Raw genomic sequence first — 21,201 nt, 5'->3', positions numbered from 1 at the left:
TATCCCTCATTTAAGTATGCTCAAATTTCTCTCGTCTTAAAAAACAAACAAAAAGCCTACTCAGCCTGTCGTCCTCTGTGACAAAGCTGTTTTACAATTCGTTCGCATCCTTGCTGTCACTATTTTTCTGTCATCCATCCAAAAATATGTATTGAGTTAGATATATGATCTTAGGCAAATTAATTAAGTCATCTGTGCCTCAGTTTCTTCACTTGCAGAACGGGGATAGTAGTGTTCCTACCACATGGACTGTTGTAATCGTTAGATGAGACAGCATATGTGAGTCACTTAGCACAGAGTCTTCCACAGAGTTCATTCACAGTAAACGTTAGCTAGCAACTTCACCATCACCATCCTAGTCTCATCATTATCATTGTCGTTCTGGAACAACACTCTCCTTGACCTCTGCCTTCTTTGGCCACTGCTCCTTCTTCATCTTCTTTACTAGTTCTTTCTCTTCTAGCTCACCTCCAAACGTGGAGGTTCCTCAGGGCTCTGACATTTTCTTTTCTCATTTTACACATTTTCTTAGGCAATCTTATTTCTCCATGGCTTCAGTTCCATTTGATAAATTAACTCCCCCCAAATTTACCGACAACCTACTTCTGTACCTAAGCTACAGTCCTGTATATCCACTTTCTTCTATAGCATCTCCATTTGGTTGCTTGTGTGTACCTTCAACATGTTCAAAACTTATTATTATTATTATTTTTTTTTTTGCCCAAGCTTAAGTCTCCCACCTTGTTCCCTAGCTTAGTAAATGGTATTGCTAAGTGCCCAGTTCCTTGAGCCAGAACTGGAGTCCTCTTAATTTTTCTTCCCTATCTCATGCCCCGTATGAATCGTTTGCCTAGATTTCTACAGTAGCTTCCCAGTTAGTCTCACTACCTCTGTTCTGATGCCACCCCCATCCATTTTCCACCTTTTAGTCATGGCAGTCTTTTAAATTCAAAGATCTGATCATGTTACTCTCCTTCGATTACTTCTCTTTCTTTTTAGGATGAAGTTCCAAATTCTTATAATAGCTTCAAGATTTGCTTCTGCCTACCTCGTCAGCCTCGTCATCTCGCCCATCTGTTCCTCACTTACACCTTCCAGCCACCCTGCTCTTCTTTCATAACCTTCTGTGGGTTACACACACTCTTATCTCAGGGCTACTGCTCATCTTTTTCTTTGTCTGGTACACTTCTTTCCTCATTCTTAATCTGAGCAACACAGTCTTATCCTTTATTCTTAGTTTAAATATTACTACCTGCAGGAAGGCTTTCTTATGCCTCCCAAACTAGACTACTTCCCTCTGTTATATAGGATCTTTATTCCCTTTCTGCTTCTCCGTGATCCTTATTGTACTAGCTAATAATATCATTCTTACAAATATGTAAGCTTCATGGTGGCAGGGACCATGGCATCTTATTTCTCACTTTGTTCCCGGCATCTGTTTGTTAAGTAGAGTAAGAGATGAATGCAGCGTGGGCTTGCCCAGTTTCGGGAGTGAGAGGCTTCGAGCTGAGTTTGGTGTGTTTTTCTTAATCTTTCAAGGTAATAAAATGGGAGAAGAGAAAAGTTTAGGTTTACCATAGTTTAACTTTCAGACTTCAGGGGCCTCAGGTAGAGAGGAGGGAAGCAGCATCAGAACTGGAGGTGGCTCTAGCAAGAAGTACTGCCTTAGGGTTGAAGTTTCTTTTCTCTAATTAGGGTGACATCAGAAATTCCAGGCAGTGCCCCAAGTATTTCCCAGTTTTGACTGTCTTTTTCAAAAGTCAGCCTTGACAGTGCTTCCCAAATCCTTGGTACACTAGGCTTGAGCATCGCCACAGTACCCCTGCTTAGTGTGGCTTTCAGTGTCAGAAGTGCTTGCTGCAGTGACCTATGGGATCTAGACATACCCTGTGCCGGTTATCAAGCTCTCCATACCTTTGACCTACCTGTTCTCTGGACTAGGCTCCTCCTATTTAGAATCCTGGATTCTCTTTCACTAACTTGCAGGAACAATGTTTGCACATGGATGAGTTGGGAGTTGGCCTTTTCTTCAATACATCCTCTGTACTTTATCTTGAACAAGTTTATCCTATTTTAGTTCCCAAGGCTGATATATATAGATTTCCTCTATTTTTATATTCTATTTACCATCTCAGTGGGAACTGGTAGGAATCTGATTTAGGGAGAACATGCGTGAGTTCTCTCTTAAAAGATATTTATTCGTGTTGCCACTTTTGTCTTTGTGTGTGTGTGTGCACTTGCACGTGCACATGTATGTGTGCATGTATGCAGTCTCTCTTTTTCTTTCTCCTTCTTTTCTTTTTGATCCCACTATGCCATTTATTTGTTTTGTAACTATATGAGAGTCATTTTTCAGTAGGTGCATTTAAATCATTTATATTTTGTGTTATCAGGGACATATATATTTTTTAATTTATTTAAAAATTTTTGGCCATTGGGTCTTTGTTGCTGCACACGGGCTTTCTCTAGTTGTGGCAAGTGGGGCCTGCTCTTCATTGCGGTGCAAGGGCTTCTCATTGCAGTGGCTTCTCTTGTTGCAAAGCATGGGCTCTAGGCACATGGGCTTCAGTAGTTGTGGCACGCGGGCTTAGTTGCTCCACGTCATGTGGGATCGTCCCAGAACAGGGATTGAACCCATGTCCCCAGCATTGGCAGGCGGATTCTTAACCACTGCGCCACCAGGGAAGTCCCGATCATGGACATATTTGATGACACTCTTTGTCCTGCTGTTTTATCCCTTTTTTATGATCTTTTCCCCTTGGTTTTCAATCTTTGGCATATGGTTTCCATGTTTTATTTACTTTTATCTTTCATAGGGATTGAAACAGTGACATCATATTTTAGGTTCCACGGTCTTGAACAAGTGTTTAAAAATATCATTAAGCCTGAACTAATCTAGTCATCAAATTAAAAAAAGTAAGATTCAACAGTGTTTCGCCCTTCTCTGCAGGAAGAATTTTGAATTCTTTTATTTTATTTTTTTCCCACTCTGCTTTTGTTAACTAAAGTGGGACCTGTAGATCTACATGATTGTTGCTGAATTGTTATTTTTATATTATATGTTCACTCTTTTAAGGATTGTTTTTATCTTTTTCATTTTCATTTAATTATGTAATAACATCTACTGCATTCAGCGATTATGACCATACCTTTGATACCTTAACTTCATCATTCTTAAGGATATTTTGATTCATGTGCCATTTGGCTGGAGTCTATCCAAGAGTTGATGTCTTTCTTGAGCTCTCCCGTTACCTGAGGGAAATACAGAATGTTGTATAATGTGTTACCTTTCCCTTGCAAAAAAACATTTAATTGAATCAAAAAAAGCATAATTAGGAGGCTAGAAAATGCTTATAGAATAATCTGAATGCAAATAGTACTGTAATTATAGAATATAAAATGTTGCTAGCATTCCCTATGAAAGAAGTACCTGGGAACAATGGAAGTTACCGACACTCAGATGACAAATCAAAGGCATTGGTGGTTCAATGGTAGAATTCTTGCCTCCCAGATGACAAATCAATATCAGTTACAAGGTTACTACTGGGAATTCGGTACCTCTAATGTTCTAGATAATTCTCAGGGTCATGATGCAAAATTAGTTATAAGTCCTAGAATAGTTTTATCTTTGAGTAAGAGTGAATGATATTGGCAGTTTTTTTTTTTTTTTTTTTTTTTTTTTTTTTTGCGGTACGCGGGCCTCTCACTGTTGTGGCCTCTCCCATTGCGGAGCACAGGCTCCGGACGCGCAGGCTCAGCGGCCATGGCTCACGGGCCCAGCCGCTCCACGGCATGTGGGATCTTCCCGGACCGGGGCACGAACCCGTGTACCCTGCATCAGCAGGCGGACTCTCAACCACTGTGCCACCAGGGAAGCCCGATATTGGCAGTTATAATTGAATTACAATAGTATCTTTATAACTGCTATTGGTATGTTCAAATTAGAGTTGACCACAGTTTACTTTGTCAGGTTCCTGTTTTATTAGTACATTTGCCTCATGCATGCATAAAGTTGTATCACTCTATATAATTGACTGAAACAGTTGATTGCAAAACTTGAAATTGTTCCTTTTTGCTAAAGATAATGATTTTTTGACAATCACTAAAACATAATTACTGAAATAGAAAATTTAATCTTAAATTAATCTTACCTGAGTTGTCTGTTATACAATCACCTCATTCCTACCCTGCCCAAAATGGAACTAATTAAACCCTCCAACCCAGACACACACACATGCACACTCATGCAAACATGCACACATGCATACACACACTCTCTCTCATTCTCTATCTGTATCTCTACATGGTATCTCAGACCTCCTCTGCTTTTGCTTCTCAGTAAGGGAAGTAAAATTCGCTGTACAGCCTGCTAGTTATCTCACTTAATCCTTCCAAAACTTAGTGAAATAAGTGTTATGGTCTACATTGTGCAGGTTAGGAATCAGAGACAAGAAACTAATTTGCTCAGGATTTATCAGCTGGTTAAGTGATAGAGTCAGAAGTTAAACACAGTTCTGACTCTTTCCTGTATACTGCACTTCCTGGGTATAGGATAGGACTCTAGTCCTGGGCAAACTAGGACATTATGAACAGAGATGGGGGAAAACAGAGGAAGTGATGTTTGAGTTTAGTTCTATGAAAGCATTTATTGAGGCTTTATTTTACAGAAGTAAATACCTCTGGCTGCTCTCAAGGAGTTTTTAGGAGAGGCATATCTATCTATCTATCTGTCTGTCTGTCTGTCTGTCTGTCTATCTATCTATCTATCTATATCTAAAATTCTAACGTGCAGTAATAGATAAATAATAGAGGTACTGAAGTAGGAAGTAGTATAGAGGTAGAATTGATTCATTTTCTAATGGAAGGACTGGGGAGAAGAGTGAGAAGAATAGCTGTGAAAAAAAGTTTCCCAGAGGAGATGATATCTAAACTGGGTCTTGAAGGTTAAAAATGAAGATTTCATTCTTTATGTGGTATGAAAAATATGGGTGATATGGTAAGGGTGGAAAAGGTGTGTGGGAAACAATAAATAGTTGCCTGTTATCAGAAGAGAATCTTCATTCATTCATTCAACAAACACATATTGAATACTTATTAGAGGTTAGGCACTGGTGAGGTACTAGAGATAAAGTAAAGGACAAGAGAGTTAATGGATTGTACCATTGTGTACCAGGGAGTGTTGGGGACTGAAGTTAAGATAGGAAAAGAAATGAATCTGATAGGTTCTTTCCGTATAGGTGTTAATGAGCCATGGAAGTACATGAAGCAATGTTCTGACATGGTCAGAGCGAGTATACATCATTTCTGTAGCAGTATGGAGACTGGCTGTGAGGAGAGTCAGGGTAGAGGCAGGAAGACCAGTAAGAGGCCATTACTATATTCTAGATGAGAGATGAAAAGAAAAGGATGTATTTGAGCAATATCTTGGAAATAAGATTGACAGCACTTGGTGTTAATTAAGTATGCAAGATTAAAATAGAAAATAATTGAGGATGACTCCCAGATTTGGGGTTTAGTGGTTGTGTAGACTGGAAGTACTTTCTAACAGGGTCAGGAATACAGAAAGAATAATAAATTGGTGAAGAAAGAAAACAAATTGAGTTTTGGATGTGATAAATAGTTTGAGGTGCACATGAAATACCTAAATTCTTTTTAAAACATGATTTAATCATCTAAAATTAATGAAGAAAACCATTGAGGACAAAGTAGAAACAACATTATGCAAAGTACTTTATTTCTTTCACTTTATGATCTCATTCAGGGCTTCTCCTTTCTCCCAAGTTCAACATGGTGTTAAAAGATAGTTGATAGAGGCCATTAAGATTTACTTTTCAGTGGAATAGAAGGACTACATTTTCATAAAACTTCTCCTTTATCTGCTTTATCAGATACAAGCTACGAGGTATACCATCATGAGAAAATTCTTACTTTCTGCAATAGAAAGTAAACTTGGAGGGGAAGGATGCTAAAATTCTGATACAAAAGCAGAATATTTATTTGCAGTTTCCGGTGCTAAAGCTTTCTATTCCTGGAATGGTGGCAGAGTTCTAACTTAAAATATTTGAAGCACGATTTACAGATACCTATTTTTAGGGCTTATATTCAACTCATTAAAAACAGTTTTTTAGTGATAGATATAGATAACTGTAGTTTATAGTCGCAGGCATAGGACAGGATTTGTTCCACCTGCATTAGCAAGTTTTTCTTTAGTTGAAATGGTCCACTGAGGCAATGCATCTTTTTTAGCATGTCTAAGCTTTTTTTTTTTTTTTTTTTTGCACATGGTTCTTGATACAAGGGAACTTAAGGTGAAAAGCAACAGCCTCCAACTCTTTCCCTTCTTATCTCCACTTCACTCCTGTGAAAATCATTCTTCTGGTAGTATTTCTTGATTCATCAATTTCAGATAATATCCAGTTATGAAAAATAAGGATTTATCTGCTCTTTCTTCTCCATTTTGTCTACCATTGTTTATTGTTTTGTTGATTTTTTATATTCCCTTATTGTTCACTTTTGTAACATTAAATAATATACTTGCTCATGAACTTTTGATAGGCTACATGACAAGCTGTTGTGATAAAAAATTCCAAGTAGAGTGACTGACATAAGTAGAAGTTTATTTTTCTCCCCCATGATAGCTTAAGGTAAGTAATAGCCTAAGGTTGAGTTAGTGAGTAAGTAGCTTTGCTTCATGACCTGTTAAGTCTGCCTTTCTCAAGTAGCTTCCATCCCAGTGTCCAAGTGCGCTGTTGCAGTTTTTGCCATTTCCCAAGGGGAAGAGGAAGTCTAAAGCAAGTAACTTTATCTTTAAAGGAGGTGACGTGAAAGATCACACATCATTCCACTGGCTAGAACATAGTATCATATTCACAATTAGCTGCAAAGGAGGCAGAGAAATGTAGCTCTATGTTCAGCTAAAATTTCAGAGCGTTCTATTACTAATATGGAGAAGGAAGAATGGATTCTAAGGGTCCAGTTAGCATTTTGCAGTCTAGTTAATACCTCCTAATTCTCTACTTTGTAAGATGGGGGTCCTGATACTCTCACCCTTTATTCTGCCTTTCTTTCCAGTCATTCTTTACATTTTGTTAGCTATGTACATTTTCTTTTTGTTTTATTTATTTTTTTATTGGCTGCATTGGGTCTTCATTGCTGCACGGGCTTTCTCTAGTTGCAGTGAGTGAGGACTACTCTTCGTTGCGGTGCATGGGCTTCTCATTGCGGTGGCTTCTCTTGTTGCGGAGCATAGGCTCTAGAGCGCGGGTTCAGTAGTTGTGACGCACGGGCTTAGTTGCTCCGCGGCATGTGGGTTCTTCCTGGACCAGGGCCCAAACCCGTGTCCCCTGCATTGGCAGGTGGATTCTTAACCACTGAGCCACCAGGGGAGTACTTTTTTTTAAAATGTGAAGTTACTAATGTTTACTTTCTGTTCTGCAACCACAGCCAAATCTTTGTCTGTAGGTTGTCTCTAAAATCTTATTGTTTTATATATTGTTTACTTACAGGTCAAAAAATGAACCGTTACAGTTCCTTTTCCTTAGGGCCAGGGTCATGATCCCTGAGCCACTGGGAAGGACAAACATTTTTTTTTTTTTAGCATCATGGCAACGAATATTTTTTTTCTTACATTTATAGACTGATTAACATCAGGGCACTCTATTTCTAAGGTCTGCATCTGGGCACTGACTTATTAGATCAGTAAGAAGTTACAGCTGATCTGGTTAGTGCCCAGGGAGCTTTCAGTCACTTCAGGAAATGAAATCTTCATAATCAGTCATTTTATTGTCACCAGGATCTACTCAATCAGTTTTGCAGCTGAGTGAAACATTTAGTTCTTGAAGAGTTGGGACTAATTTGTTAGCTACAGATGATCCAAAATGAAGTAACTCTCTCCTAACCTTTATGTCTGGATATGAGAGGAGAGCCGTATCTTGTGACCATGGTAAGAATCTCTTTGGGATACTTAGGAATAGAAGGGATGACTAATGAGAGAAAGACCCTGGACTCTTCAAAGTGGTCTCATTGTTTTTAACATTGGACTTCTCAACCTTCCAGACCCTGTTGTTTTCCTAAACAAGGACAGCAATCTGGGGCATAAGAGTCCCTGCCATTGAGGAATTTTTTTTTTTTTTTCGGTACGCGGGCCTCTCACTGTTGTGGCCTCTCCCATTGCGGAGCACAGGCTCCGGACACGCAGGCTCAGCGGCCATGGCTCACGGGCCCAGCCGCTCCACGGCATGTGGGATCTTCCCGGACCGGGGCACGAACCCATGTACCCTGCATCGGCAGGCGGACTCTCAACCACTGCGCCACCAGGGAAGCCCATTGAGGAATTTTTTAATGTACTACAGGAGATTAAAATAGACTTCAGTTCAAATTCTGGCTCCAGTACTGGCCGTATGACCTCACGCAAGTTATTCTCTGAACCTTAGTTTCTGCTGGAACACATAATCCCCAAATTCCAGTGGCTTAAACCACTGAAGTTTTATTTCTTGCTTGTATTGCATGTTCATTGTCTGTCAGATGGGAACTCTGCTCCATGTCTCCTATTCCAGGATCATGGTTAATGGAGCAGTCATCATCTAATTATAGAACATTGCTGATCACTGTTGGAGAGAGAAAGAGAGTTCTGGAGAGTCTCACGCCAACAATTAAGTGATCTGTCTTAGAAGTGGCACACAGTGTCACTGTTCACAACTTATTGCCCAGAACTAGTGACACAGTCTCAAGAACCACAGGGGGCCAGAAAGTGCATTTCTACCATGTGCCTGGAAAATGGAGAGCCAGAAATGTGGGGCAAATAGCACTAATGACTACCACGTATAGCAGTTCCTACTTCAGGGTTGACATGAGGACTAAATGATATTAGATACACATATACACGATCACCTTGTGCAGGTACTCAAAAATGATTATTAGTAATAATATCATAATAGTAAGATGCACACATGCAAGATATTTGAATAACAATATAAGGTGGGACTAAAGACTCTTATAAGCCGTATAAGACTATACCATGCAAGTGCAAGTTGATGTTATTATTATCCAATAGATTTTAGAAGATAGAGCATTAGAGCTAGATCTGTATAGTTATCTATCAAGAAATGATGGTTGAAGTTGTTAGAATAGGTGAGATCTGTAAGAAAGAGATTAAATAGTGAGAAATACAGAGGGTACTAAAGAGATATCTCTGGAGTTTAGTCACAGTTTGGAAATCAGAAGGAAATATCCCAAGAGATAGAGAAGCAATTTCCAGAAAGGGAGGAAGAAAACAATACTGTGTAGAATAGAAAAGTCAAGTGAAGAATGTTTTCAGTAAGAAAAATCAACCATATAAAATGTCACTAAAAGGCATTGAGCTTCAGTTCTGTGAGTTCCACGGGGAACAAATTATCAACAGGGAATGTTACTTAAGGAAGGAATCATAGTATTAATTTAGAGGTATGTGTGTGCCAGGTGCTCCTCTAGCAGCAATCTTGCAAGGAAACTATTACAAACTCCAGACATACAGATGAGACTTTCAAAGCCCAGAGTAAACCTTGTCAAATGAAACCTAACTAGTCAGTGAGAAGGTTTAAATTTGAACTCAAGTACTAGAAAAGCAAAACTGTATTGTGTAAACACAACAAAATGAAACAGTTAAAAAGACTGAAAAATTCTGAAGGCATTTTTTAATAGTAATCAAAAGTGATTTGTTTCTGTGGGTTTTGCTTTCCTGTTGGCACCTTTTAAATATTAAGAAAAACTTTTTAGATGAAACACATGTAATGTAGACACTGAAACTACATTGTCTGTGTAATCAATGGACTGTGAAATCAATATATATTTTAAAAGAAAAAGATTTGTGTTCTATATTGGTGATAGAAGTTTTAAAACATTAATGTGAGAATGAATAAATCCCTGAATTTGACTAGATGCTATACAAAACAGGAATCCTGAAAAAAGATAGCATTTAGTAGAGTTATAATTAACATCAGAAGATGGACTTAATGTCCATAATTCTATTATATTTAAATAAATTTATTTATTTGTTTATTTTTGGCTGCGTTGGGTCTTTGTTGCTACATGCAGACTTTCTCTAGTTGCGGTGAGCAGGGTCTACTCTTCATTGTGGTGCGCAGGCTCTCACTGCGGTGGCTTCTCTTATTGCTGTGCGCAGCCTCTAGGCATGCTGGCTTCAGTAATTGTGGCTGTGGCTCGCAGGCTCTAGAGTGCAGGCTCAGTAGTTGTGGCGCACGGGCTTAGCTGCTTTGCGTCATGTGGGATCTTCCTGGACTGGGGTTTGAACCCGTGTCCCCTGCATTGGCAGGCAGATTCTCAACCACTGAACCACCAGGGAAGCCCCATAATTCTATATTAATTATACCATTGGTGTACCTTCTTAATGGACACAGTGTAACCCTTGCATTGTCAATATTAGGTACAATTCTTTATGTCCTTTTCTTACTTTTTATGTGAACTGAATAATAAAGAAAACACAGATGCCACAACATGTAATTAAAAAGGAGTTTGAGCCTAACGTTTTCTCCAAATGGCTGTATGACCTTTGATAGGTCTCTTTATCTCAGTTTTGCTATTGACAGAACAAGTGGTTTGGATCAGTTCATCATTTCTCCCACTTTTTTTCCATTGAGATACACATGAGGGATGATATTTCATGAGCAACATCCTCACGTAGTCATACACAGATGATGATCATAGACTGAGGAACAGATGGTCCAAGCTGTGCATTCCTGGTGCTACTTCTACCTCCACCATTTTCTCTTTAATTTTTGGCTGCATTGGGTCTTCGTTGCTGTACGTGGGCTTTCTCCCACTCAAGAAGACATTTCAGAAGGAAATGTGACATTATTAAAGAGATAACTCTAATTTCATCCTAGTTGTTTCATTAAAAACTTTATCCTCAAACTTCAGCATCTAAAGACAATTTTAAACAAATTACTTGTGAAACACCTTTCAACTAATTATTTTACCTTTGTTGGGTGGTCACTTCATGTTCAAAAATCTATGTATTAGGTGTTAATCAAGATTTTTTTCTGGTTCTAAACTTATTTAATGATACAACTTCTATTATTCTCAATCATTTCCAAAAGTTCCTTGATTATTCTACTAGCAGTATATGAATTAATAGTACCATGTACATGATATGGGTTCAATAAATGTGAGAATTTATCAACAAATTAATTTTCCTTTTCTGGAGATAGCACTAATTCACAATTTGTTTTCTTATCCCCTAGCAGGACATATACTTTTGTGAATTTCAAGGAGTGGTGCTGAGAAAATTGGGTTGTAGCACTCTGTTACTTTCAGAAATCTGCCATAACTATTCTCCTCACTTTGATAAAATAGCTCAAAATTTTGCATTTGCATTTGTCCACAGACTACATGGAGTAGGAAATGTACTAATTAGCTCTAGAAGTAGTAAGAGGTCTAAATACTACTGGTATTATTTTCTAACCATTTGTTTTTTGCTAGACAACATGGGGTAAGTTATAAATGTATTCCTCTGTCCGCCGTTCACTTACTTAACAAGTGCTTATGAAACATTTACTGTGCTTTTTATGGACCAACCAGAGGGCCAGACCAGCAATTCTCAAAGCGTGGACTAAGGACCCCTGGCATCTGAGAGCTTTGCAAGGGATTCACAAAGGCAAAACTATTTTCAGACTAATGCTACGACCTTATTTTCCTTTTTCACTGTGTTGACATTTGCGTTGATGTTGCAAAAGCCAAAGCAGGTGAAACTGCTGTTGTCTTAGTGTGAAGCTAGGCAGGGGCAGCAAACCTTTTTAGCAGTCATTCCATTCTTCACTAACATCCAAACAGGAGAAAAGGCCATTTTTACTTAAGAATGTCCTTGATGAAGTAGTAAGATTCATATTAATTTTATTAACTCTAGATCTTAAGTGCATATCTTTTTATTATTCTGTGTGAAGAAACAAGAAATACACTTTTTTTTTTTTTTTTTTTTTTTGTCGTACGCGGGCCTCTCACTGTTGTGGCCTCTCCCATTGCGGAGCACAGGCTCCGGACGCGCAGGCTCAGAGGCCATGGCTCACGGGCCCAGCCGCTCCGCGGCATGTGGGATCTTCCCGGACCGGGGCATGAACCCGCGTCCCCTGCCTCGGCACGCGGACTCTCAACCACTGCACCACCAGGGAAGCCCAAGAAATACACTTTTATAAAGAGCTTCCGCATCGCAAAGTACAGCAGCCGTCTCCAGGAAAAGCACTGGTGTGCTTGTTTGAAACACCATTTCACTTGACAGAATGACCAACAGACAAACGATGGTTATTTAAACTTGGGTATTTGGCAAGTATTTTCTCAAAAATGAATGAAGTGATTCTGTCACTTTATGGGAAACAACTGACTGTATTGTTGGCAATGATAAAATTCAAGCTTTCAAGTTAAAAAAATAAAATTTTGGAAAGCTTGTATCTGCCACTGTGAACTTGACAGCTTCTCAACATTTAAAGATTTATCTGATGAAATCAGTGGTGATATTAATGAATATTTTTGATATTGATAATGTAAGGTGTCTGCATGTGAAAGATCTGCATAACCCATTGAACCAATGTTTTCCAAATGAACAGTGCCTGATGTTACAAAATCATACAAAGTTAAAAGATCCAGTCAAAATGTAAGGTAGACCAATGAAATTTAATGTAATAGTATGAAAAGTTCATTGATAATATGTAGTTTCAGATTATCATTGTTGAATTTTGGTGTAATATCAAAGAAGAATGTCTACAGTTATCTGAAAAAGCTATTAAAATATTCCTCCCTTTTCCAACTACTTATCTGAGTGAGGTGAGATTTCATTCATAAATATACTTCAACCAAAACAACATATCACAACAGAGTGAATGCAGAAGCAGAGATGAGAATCCAGCTGTTTTCTGTTAAGCCAGTTATTAAAGAGACTTGATTTGCAAAAAAAATGTAAAACTCTTCCCATTAAATATATATTTTGTTTGTTTTGGATAATATAGCTATTTTTCACTGAAAATGTCATTTTTGTAATATGTATTGTTATTATTTTTATTTTTGTTATTCTTAATGGAATAAGCAAATGTTTTAAAAATTACTCAGCTTTGGGTTTCCCTGGTGGCGCAGTGGTTGGGAGTCCACCTGCCGATACAGGAGACATGGGTTCGTGCCCCGGTCCGGGAAGATCCCACATGCCGCGGAACGGCTGGGCCCGTGAGCCATGGCCGCTGGGCCTGCACGTCCCGAGCCTGTGCTCCGCAGTAGGAGAGGCTGCAGCAGTGAGAAGCCGGCGTACCGCAAAAAAAAAAAAAAAAATTACTCAGCTTTAATTCTAATGTAGTAAATATTGGTGGGTATAACCCCATAAACAAAAGGCATTTGGGGTCCTTGATAACTTTTTTAGGAGTGTAAAGGGATCCTAAGATCAAAAATGCCTCTGTAAAGGCATTGAGTACATATCTTATGTTTCCATCTAAGCTAATATGTTTTTTGACAGCACAGACTATATCTTACATCTTTGCATATTCATCAGCTCCTAATACATTGTTTTCCATGTAGTAAGAATTTATACAGGTGAGCTGAGTAAAATTTGGTATCTTAAAATTGTTATCTCTAAGGACTTCCCTGACAGTCGAGTGGTTAAAACTTCGCCTTCCAATGCAGGAGGTACAGGTTCGATCCCTGGTTGGGGAGCTGAGATCCCACGCCTTGAGTCCAAAAAACCAAAACATAAAACAGAAGCAATATTGTAACAAATTCAATAAAGACTCTAAAATTGTCCACATCAAAGAATAAATAAAATAAAATGTGTCTTTTTTAAAATAAAGTGTTATCTCTAAATGGTGTGGAAGATTGAGGATTCTGAGTAGCCAGGGTTCTATTGTTTCTTATAACAAATACAGAAAGATCTCTGCTTAATAAAAGAGATGCCCGATTCTAGCAATTTGGCCAATTGATTTTGAGAAGTAAATGACTGATTGATCATTCATTCAGCAAACATTAGTTGAGCATAAACTGGGTGCCAGGTATAGAACTTTATTGTAGACGTTTAAATTAGTGGTTTCCAAATGCTAGCCCATGATGAAGTGTCTTCTTTTCGTAAAGAAATGAGAAAAATAGCAACAATGAAATGTTTTCCCACAAAACTTAAATATATTATTCAATAGTATGTTCTTTATCTTGAGATTGCTTTCCGAGTTCTTGGTGTTAATATAATTTTCTTTTCTGATATTATGGTGAGATTAGGGTTTGGCACTTTTTGTTTTTATTTTGTCCTTACCTGACAAAATTCAAATTTGTCAACTCTTGGTTGGCCCTTGCAGTTTTGGGGGGACATTTTACTAGCTTGTGGAAAACCACTGATATAGACATTCTTTTGGCATTTATTGGAAAGGGATTTTTTTTTTTTTTTTTTTTTTTTTTTTTTTTGCGGTACGCGGGCCTCACTGCTGTGGCCTCTCCCGCCGCGGAGCACAGGCTCCGGATGCGCAGGCTCAGCGAGCACGGCTCATGGGCCCAGCCGCTCCGCGGCACGCGGGATCCTCCCGGACCGGGGGCACGAACCCGCGTTCCCTGCATCAGCAGGCAGACTTTCAACCACTGCGCCACCAGGGAAGCCCCTTGGAAAGGGATTTGACCTTTAGGTGGTTTGATGCTTTAAATCCACTAGCACAATCAACTCATTTATTCTTGAGCTAATTATCAACTTTGTAAGTTGCCCGCTTCCCTGTTTATATCGTCTCTCTTTGGCAGTTGATTGTTCAACTGCAAGGAAAGAAGTGAAAGGAAATAAAAATAAACCCAAACCAAAAAGCTAACAAACTAACGTTAGTCAAATTTTGGATGTCAGAGTTCTAGGTTAAAAAAGATGGAGAAGAAAAAAAAAAAAAAAAAGATGGAGAAGTAAAAATTTTTGACCAAAATAGGGCATTTGAATTATCTAGATCTCAAGTCAGATTGCACTTTCAACTTCCCACCTCTTCACAGAAACTGCTGATTCCTATGAAGGAACCAACTGGTTTTAATTTAGATTCTTACATTTAAGCATTAACAGTTGAGATGGCAGAGATAGCAGGGTGGGAAATGATGATCCAGAACACTCATTTCCATAGAATCAGTTATTTATATAGTCATTCTTTCACTCAATAAATGAATGGCTGTTAGGTGCCAGGTATTGGGATACAAAGATGAAAAAGACACTGTCCCTATGCTTAAGAGATTTATAATCTAGAAGAGGGAGACAGAGATGTAAGAAAATCAGTGCCTTGAAAATTGTTGTAGGGGATATGACATCATGCTTTGTGCCTCACTGGGGACCCAAATAGGAGAAGTTAAGAGTGGTGCGAGTTGGGAGTGGTGAAAGGACAGTAAGGATATGGAATGGAGAAAGATGTGGAGGTGGAAATAGGAAACAGCAGAGCTATTTGGGGGAAGTTATGAGTATATTGGTATGGCAGGAGCGTGGGGTAGGTTGGAATGTGGAGGTATGGCAAGAGAAAGGGGTGAAGAGTTAGGCAGCAGCTAGATGTAGAACTTTAGTTGCTTTGTTCAGGAATTTGGATGTTATCCAAAGGATTTACCAGAATGTGTTCTGTGGGATGGCGATAGGAAAGGAAGGGGTTTTGTAAGGTCAAAACCATTTGAGAGGCACCAGTTGAGAGAAAGTTAAGCAGGTGCATTTATTTTAAAGCCTCTTAGACCCTTTATATTAGGTAGCATTTCCATTACTAAATTTGTTTGAAGGGGTATTGCCTGTTTCACAGAACATGGCTTGGGAAACCCTGCAATATGCAATGGGGAATCATTAAAAATTTAAAGCAGAAAATTAGGCAATTATGTAATCTAATTCTGTTCTCAACACATAGTGTGATACTGCTCATTAGGTATTGTTCAACCCATATTTTTTAACACCAAATAATTTCAAAGTGATGTGCTAGATATTCTGGGAGATTAGAAAGATGTGTAAATTGTGTCTGGCATTAAAAAAATATTGGTTATCTATAAATGTTATTCATCGATGCAATTTTTTGAGTCAAAAGCAATACAAAAGTGAAGAAGTTGAGGATAAACTTGAGGAACTATAGATTTTCTGGGTGGTTTTGCTCAGTGCTGATTTCTAGTGGGGTGTTTAATGCTAATTCTTTTCCCAAAGATTGTCACCACTTAGAAGAATGTGCTTCTTTTGCCTCTTTTTGGACTTAGGATAGTTTCTGGCTAGGGTCCTCATCCAGGCAGCTCAGGGAGCTCAATGGGAAAAAAGCTGCCTATTTGAAACTCAGATTTTTTGGGGGGGAGGAGTGGGGGGAGTAGCTGTTGGTTTGTTTGACTCTGAAAAGTACCGTATTATCAACATATTGAAGCTTTGGTACATGCAAGTGGACTCAGTTTTAGGCTTCTTTAGGTTATATATCCTAAAGATGTATCCAAGGCGTTTAGAGAAACAATTTGAAGGTGAAAGGGAAAGAGGAGTTGCATGTGGTGGGACAGAAAGATTAAATCTAGAAGTCTGTCTCAGGCTTTTTACTACCTTAACTCTCTACTTTTTTCACTCAATGTCGAGAGAGAATCTTCAAATAATCTCCTTGAATTAAATGAATCTTTATTAAGTATTTATTGTCAGCCACATTGTCTATTAGGAGAACATAGAATCAGAGTGTCTAGAGTGGATTGGTAACAACCTCAGGCTTTTCATTGCCAATTGTGTAGTGGTCAAGAGCACTGGCCCTGAAACTATAATAGATGGCTTGGGTTCAAATCTGTTAAATCATTCCATCCAGTTACTTAAGGGCTCTGCTTCTTACCAGCTGTTAAGATCTTATGTAGATTACTTAACCTCCCTACGCCTCAATCTCTACATCTAAAAATGGGAAAATGATAATATGTACCTTATAAGTTCCTGAGGATTAAAAGAGCTAATAAATATGAAGTGCTTAGAATGGTGCCTGCCATATGGCAAGGGTTTCATCGACTATTATCCTGAGGAGATCTTTATCCTACCATGGAAATCAATCCAAGAGTAGTACGTTTTCTGGCCTAAATAGGATTCTATGTTTGCAGAATGGCCTGCTAACCCTAAATAGGATTGGGTATAAATCGACTGTTAGAAATTTCCGATTCATATAATTCTGAAATAAAGCAAATATTTGTATATTTAAATAATAATAAGAGCTAATGTTTGTGAGCATATACTATGCGCCAGGAGTTATTCCAAGCACTTTTTACCAATTAACTTATTTAATTGTTATTTTTGAGTTGAGGAAGCTAAGGCACTGAGAGGGTAAATAACTTTTCCAAGGTAACACGATTCCTTCGGGGCAGGACAAGGATTCAGACTCAGGTAGTCTGATCTCATAGATCACACCCATCCATTGTGATATATCTTTCATCTAAATGTATTCTGCATTTTAGATTGGTTTGTCAGTGTTTGATTTCATTTATTGCAAACATAAACTAAGAAAAACTAAGTGGGGACTTCCCTGGCGGCCAGTGGTAAAGAATCTGCCTTGCAACACAGGGGATGCAGGTTCGATCCCTGGTCAGGGAACTAAGATCCCACATGACGCGGGGCAACTAAGCCCGTGTGCCACAGCTGTTGAGCTCGTGCGCCTCAACTAGAGAGCCTGCGTGCCACAGCTACAGAGCCCATGTGCCCTGGAGCTGGTGCGCCACAGCGAAAGATCCCGCATGCATCAACAAAGATCCTGTGAGCCACAACTAAGACCCTATGCAGCCAAAAATAAAATAAAAAATAAATAAATCGTTAAAAAAAAAGAAAAACTAAGTGGAAGGACATTAGTTAAAAATTAAATTTGTTAAATCATTTCAGCATAAAAATATTCCTTTTTCTGTTCTAAAGGACAGTTGCTCCTGGTGTCACATGTTAGAGCCATATTAACTATGGTTCTTTTGTGGAATATAACTATGAGTTTGATTTCACCAAGGCATCCAGATGCATGTATCCATTCTTTAGAACTGTTTTTCACCTTCCATCTCAGCTACATTTTTTCAGGGTAATGTGTACGTAATGTCACTTTATGTGCATTTTTGCAAAATTAGCTACTTTTTCAGTTATCCTTGCAAACATTAAAATAATTAGGGTTATATCAAATCCTAACCTATGAAATGCATGGTTTGTAGGATTTGACAATGGACAGCACTGTGATAAATTGTACTTTTGCATTCTTCAGTGTAAAAACGGTTAGATAGCTCTAAAAGTAATCACATTGTTGCTCTACTTTGTTGGTGCTAATGTAGCTGGGTTCACTTTTAAAGAAAACTGGGCAAAACTAATTTGCCACTAGATGGAGCCCTGGCTATTTGGGTAGAAATAAATGCAACAGGCAGAACATTAAATCACTCCGTCATATCATGCTGGAGGGCCCCCTGGTATTTGAGGCCCTCAGCTTTTCATTGTAGAATGCATCTTTGTTCTTTGCCTGACCTGCAGAGTGACATCACTCCCTTTCTTCCTGTGCGCTGGCTTTGACACAAGCCAGATGGCCGTGGCCATCGGTAGGCGCGCAGGCCGCCTGGTACAGCAGTTGATGAAACAGGATAGGAAGACGTTTTATAGTCAGCTGCAGGAGCACAATGAGGCTGCAGCTTTGCTAAGTAATTACATTTACCGTGCGTACTTTATTCCTCACAGAGAAGGTCACAAGGAAAAAAATACATTTTTATTTATAGTGTTGTGAGGTATAGACCTTTGATCTTTTATTAGTCAGTAGTCTGCTCCAAAGGAATGCTCTCTTTTCCCTGCTCTGCAGTCACTCGTGAAAAATGACATGTTTATTTATGTTTAATGGTTCTTTCAGGCTGTGCATTGTGATACTTACCTTCCCTCTTCCTCCCTTTTGTCTCCAGTTAGTAACACAAAAATGTTTTAGTTTTGTAGTGAGTTTAGTTTGGAGAAATCAGAGTACAGGCATGTTAATACAAGCAGATTTGTGTCAGATATACTCCAGAATGATTTGGTAAAATATATTACTGTTTATTATGTGTTTGTTCTTCGAGGAGGTCAGAAGAGACCAGGAACAGACTTTTATTTTTGGGGGGTGGGGTGAGGGATGAGGGTCAGGAAATGAATGAGACGTTAATTTTATATCCATTTTTGGACTTTTAGTAGTTAAGGTCACTTATAATGCTAACTTTAAATAAAATATTAGAAGTTACTGTTAATCTAGTATCTTCCACCTTCATTAGAAGTTAATCTTTACCAACTGAAAGATTGTACAAAACTTTAAAGAAAATCCTAGCTGAACTTTTCTTTAAAGTTTAACATTCACACAGTTTTGAGATCCTTCCACATGATTCATTTCCAAAAGCTTTAAAAAATATTTTTACCCTTTTTAAGACTAGATTGTGAACATTATTTACAGAATTGATCTAGAAATTATAAATCATAAAATCAAATGAAAATTCATGGTTGATATGCCTTCTTCAAACTTAACACTATTTATAAAGTGAAGCCTCCTAGTTGTCCTTAGGTTATTTGACTCTATTTTTTTAAAATATGAAACTCTAACAAAAGAAATCTCTTAATCTTACAGTATTTTGCAGTCTTCTCCAGGGAGGGAGATTTGCAAATAATTGCTGGAAGAAGGCAGCGTGGTATGAGGAGAGAGCAGGACTTTGTAGTTGGATAGAACAAGGTTTTCTAATTTTTCTTCCACTGGCTATTTGCTTTGTGCCCTTGGACCTTTGAGCCTTGGCTTCCTCACATATGTATTGGGTGATAAAAACCTACCTTCTAGCTTTATTGTAAGAATTAAATGACGTAATATATTTATATTTGGCCCTAGACAGTTCCTGTCACTTGGTAGGAACTCAGTAAATGTTAATTCCTTTCAACTGTTTTAATCTTCGTCTCTTTTCTCAACCTCTTGCAAAATGTGTTCACAGATTACACTGCTATTATATAGTGTGTATTTTATTCATAAGATATAAATAAGCCTGGGTTGAAAGTAAGCCCACCATATGAAAAATAGGCATTTGAAATTTATTAGCACTGTGTGTGTGTTCAGTTCCAGATAAAACCGTAACCATCAATTGTGCAGTGAATGTGTTTAACATTTGTGATGTTTTAATTTGTTTTTGTTTTCTTTTTTTCTCTTACTCAGCTCTTGCCCCTGTTCTTTGCCTCTCGTTTTGTTGGTGAAGATATCACAGTGATGTCTGCATTCAACCTGCTGCATTTGGTGACAAAGAGCCAGCCAGTAGCCCTGCGAGCCTGTGGGCTTCCCTCAGGTTGCTGCTTCTTGTACTATACTTAGTAAGGGCACTGGTCCGGGTGGGGGAGTGTTTCTGCTGCAGGAAATGATACACCATAATGCTTTGCTGAATTTCGTTTTCTTTTACTTGGGCCCTAATTTTAAGACGGAAATTGGTTATAAATCACCACTCTACTTTGAGTAACATTCATTTCCACAGTCCTTACAACCCCTGGAAACATTGTCCAGTTTCCTTGCTTAGTATATAATTGTCACTAATATTTCATGATATCTTCTTGTTCTTTAACGCACACTACAATCTGAAAATTGTAATGTTCATAAGAGGCTGGCAGCCTTGATAAGAAACTGCTCCAAATCACACAAAATAGGACATTCATCTCGTTAAAGGATAATGAAAATGCTTTTCATTCCACATGTGGTCATTCCTTTAGAAAGAAAAAATTAAAACGAGCAACTTTAGTGTAATAAAGTTAGTTATTATAAAGAAAACATGTTCTATTTAACAATGACCAAATAAAGAGAACTAATATAGCATGTGTTCACTGGTTCTTAAATTAGAGCCACCACCCTTTTTAAAAATGTGAGTTTAAGCATTTAAACAACTGAGACATAAAAGTCCAAAATTTTATTATGTGCTTATTTCATGTTTAATATTTTAATTTTATTATGAAAATCACTATGGCCAGATATAGTCTGTGAACATTATTGTCAATATTATTTATATTTTCTTTTAGTATACATATCTCTATTACTATACTGTATAAAGAATTTAATTCCAACTCATTAAATATTCATTGAATATTAACTATGAGTGCCAGACATTGTGTGAAGCAGTGAGGATACAATGATAAACAAGATCAAGCCAATTTCTTTAACAAGCACAAGATGGAGTTGGAACTGTGTAAAGACCATTGAACCATATGGTGATAAGACTAGACTAAAAGTATTTATGCCTGGGATGTTAGGGGAATCCAGGATGCTT

The 21,201-nt window shown here is 38.2% G+C and overlaps 1 protein-coding gene across 2 annotated transcripts in view; it reads left to right on the top strand.

Annotated features, from left to right (window-relative positions):
• The window catches only part of MSRB3 (methionine sulfoxide reductase B3), a 156,565-nt gene that overhangs the window by 12,205 nt on the left and 123,159 nt on the right, over positions 1-21,201 (top strand). The window contains exon 2 of one of the 2 annotated variants that reach the window (XM_060112007.1): positions 20,109-20,235. The exons of the other annotated variant lie outside the window; for it this stretch is intronic. Within the exon in view, the coding sequence (XP_059967990.1) occupies positions 20,160-20,235 (76 nt within the window). The 5' untranslated portion in view covers positions 20,109-20,159. The remainder of the gene's footprint in view (positions 1-20,108; positions 20,236-21,201) is intronic. 2 annotated transcript variants of the gene reach the window in all.

This window comes from Mesoplodon densirostris, chromosome 11 (genome assembly GCF_025265405.1).
Source record: "Mesoplodon densirostris isolate mMesDen1 chromosome 11, mMesDen1 primary haplotype, whole genome shotgun sequence".
NCBI classification, from domain to species: Eukaryota; Metazoa; Chordata; class Mammalia; order Artiodactyla; family Ziphiidae; genus Mesoplodon; species Mesoplodon densirostris.
The sequence above is the reverse complement of the archived record's forward strand: the minus strand, read 5'-3'. Positions and strand labels throughout refer to the sequence as shown.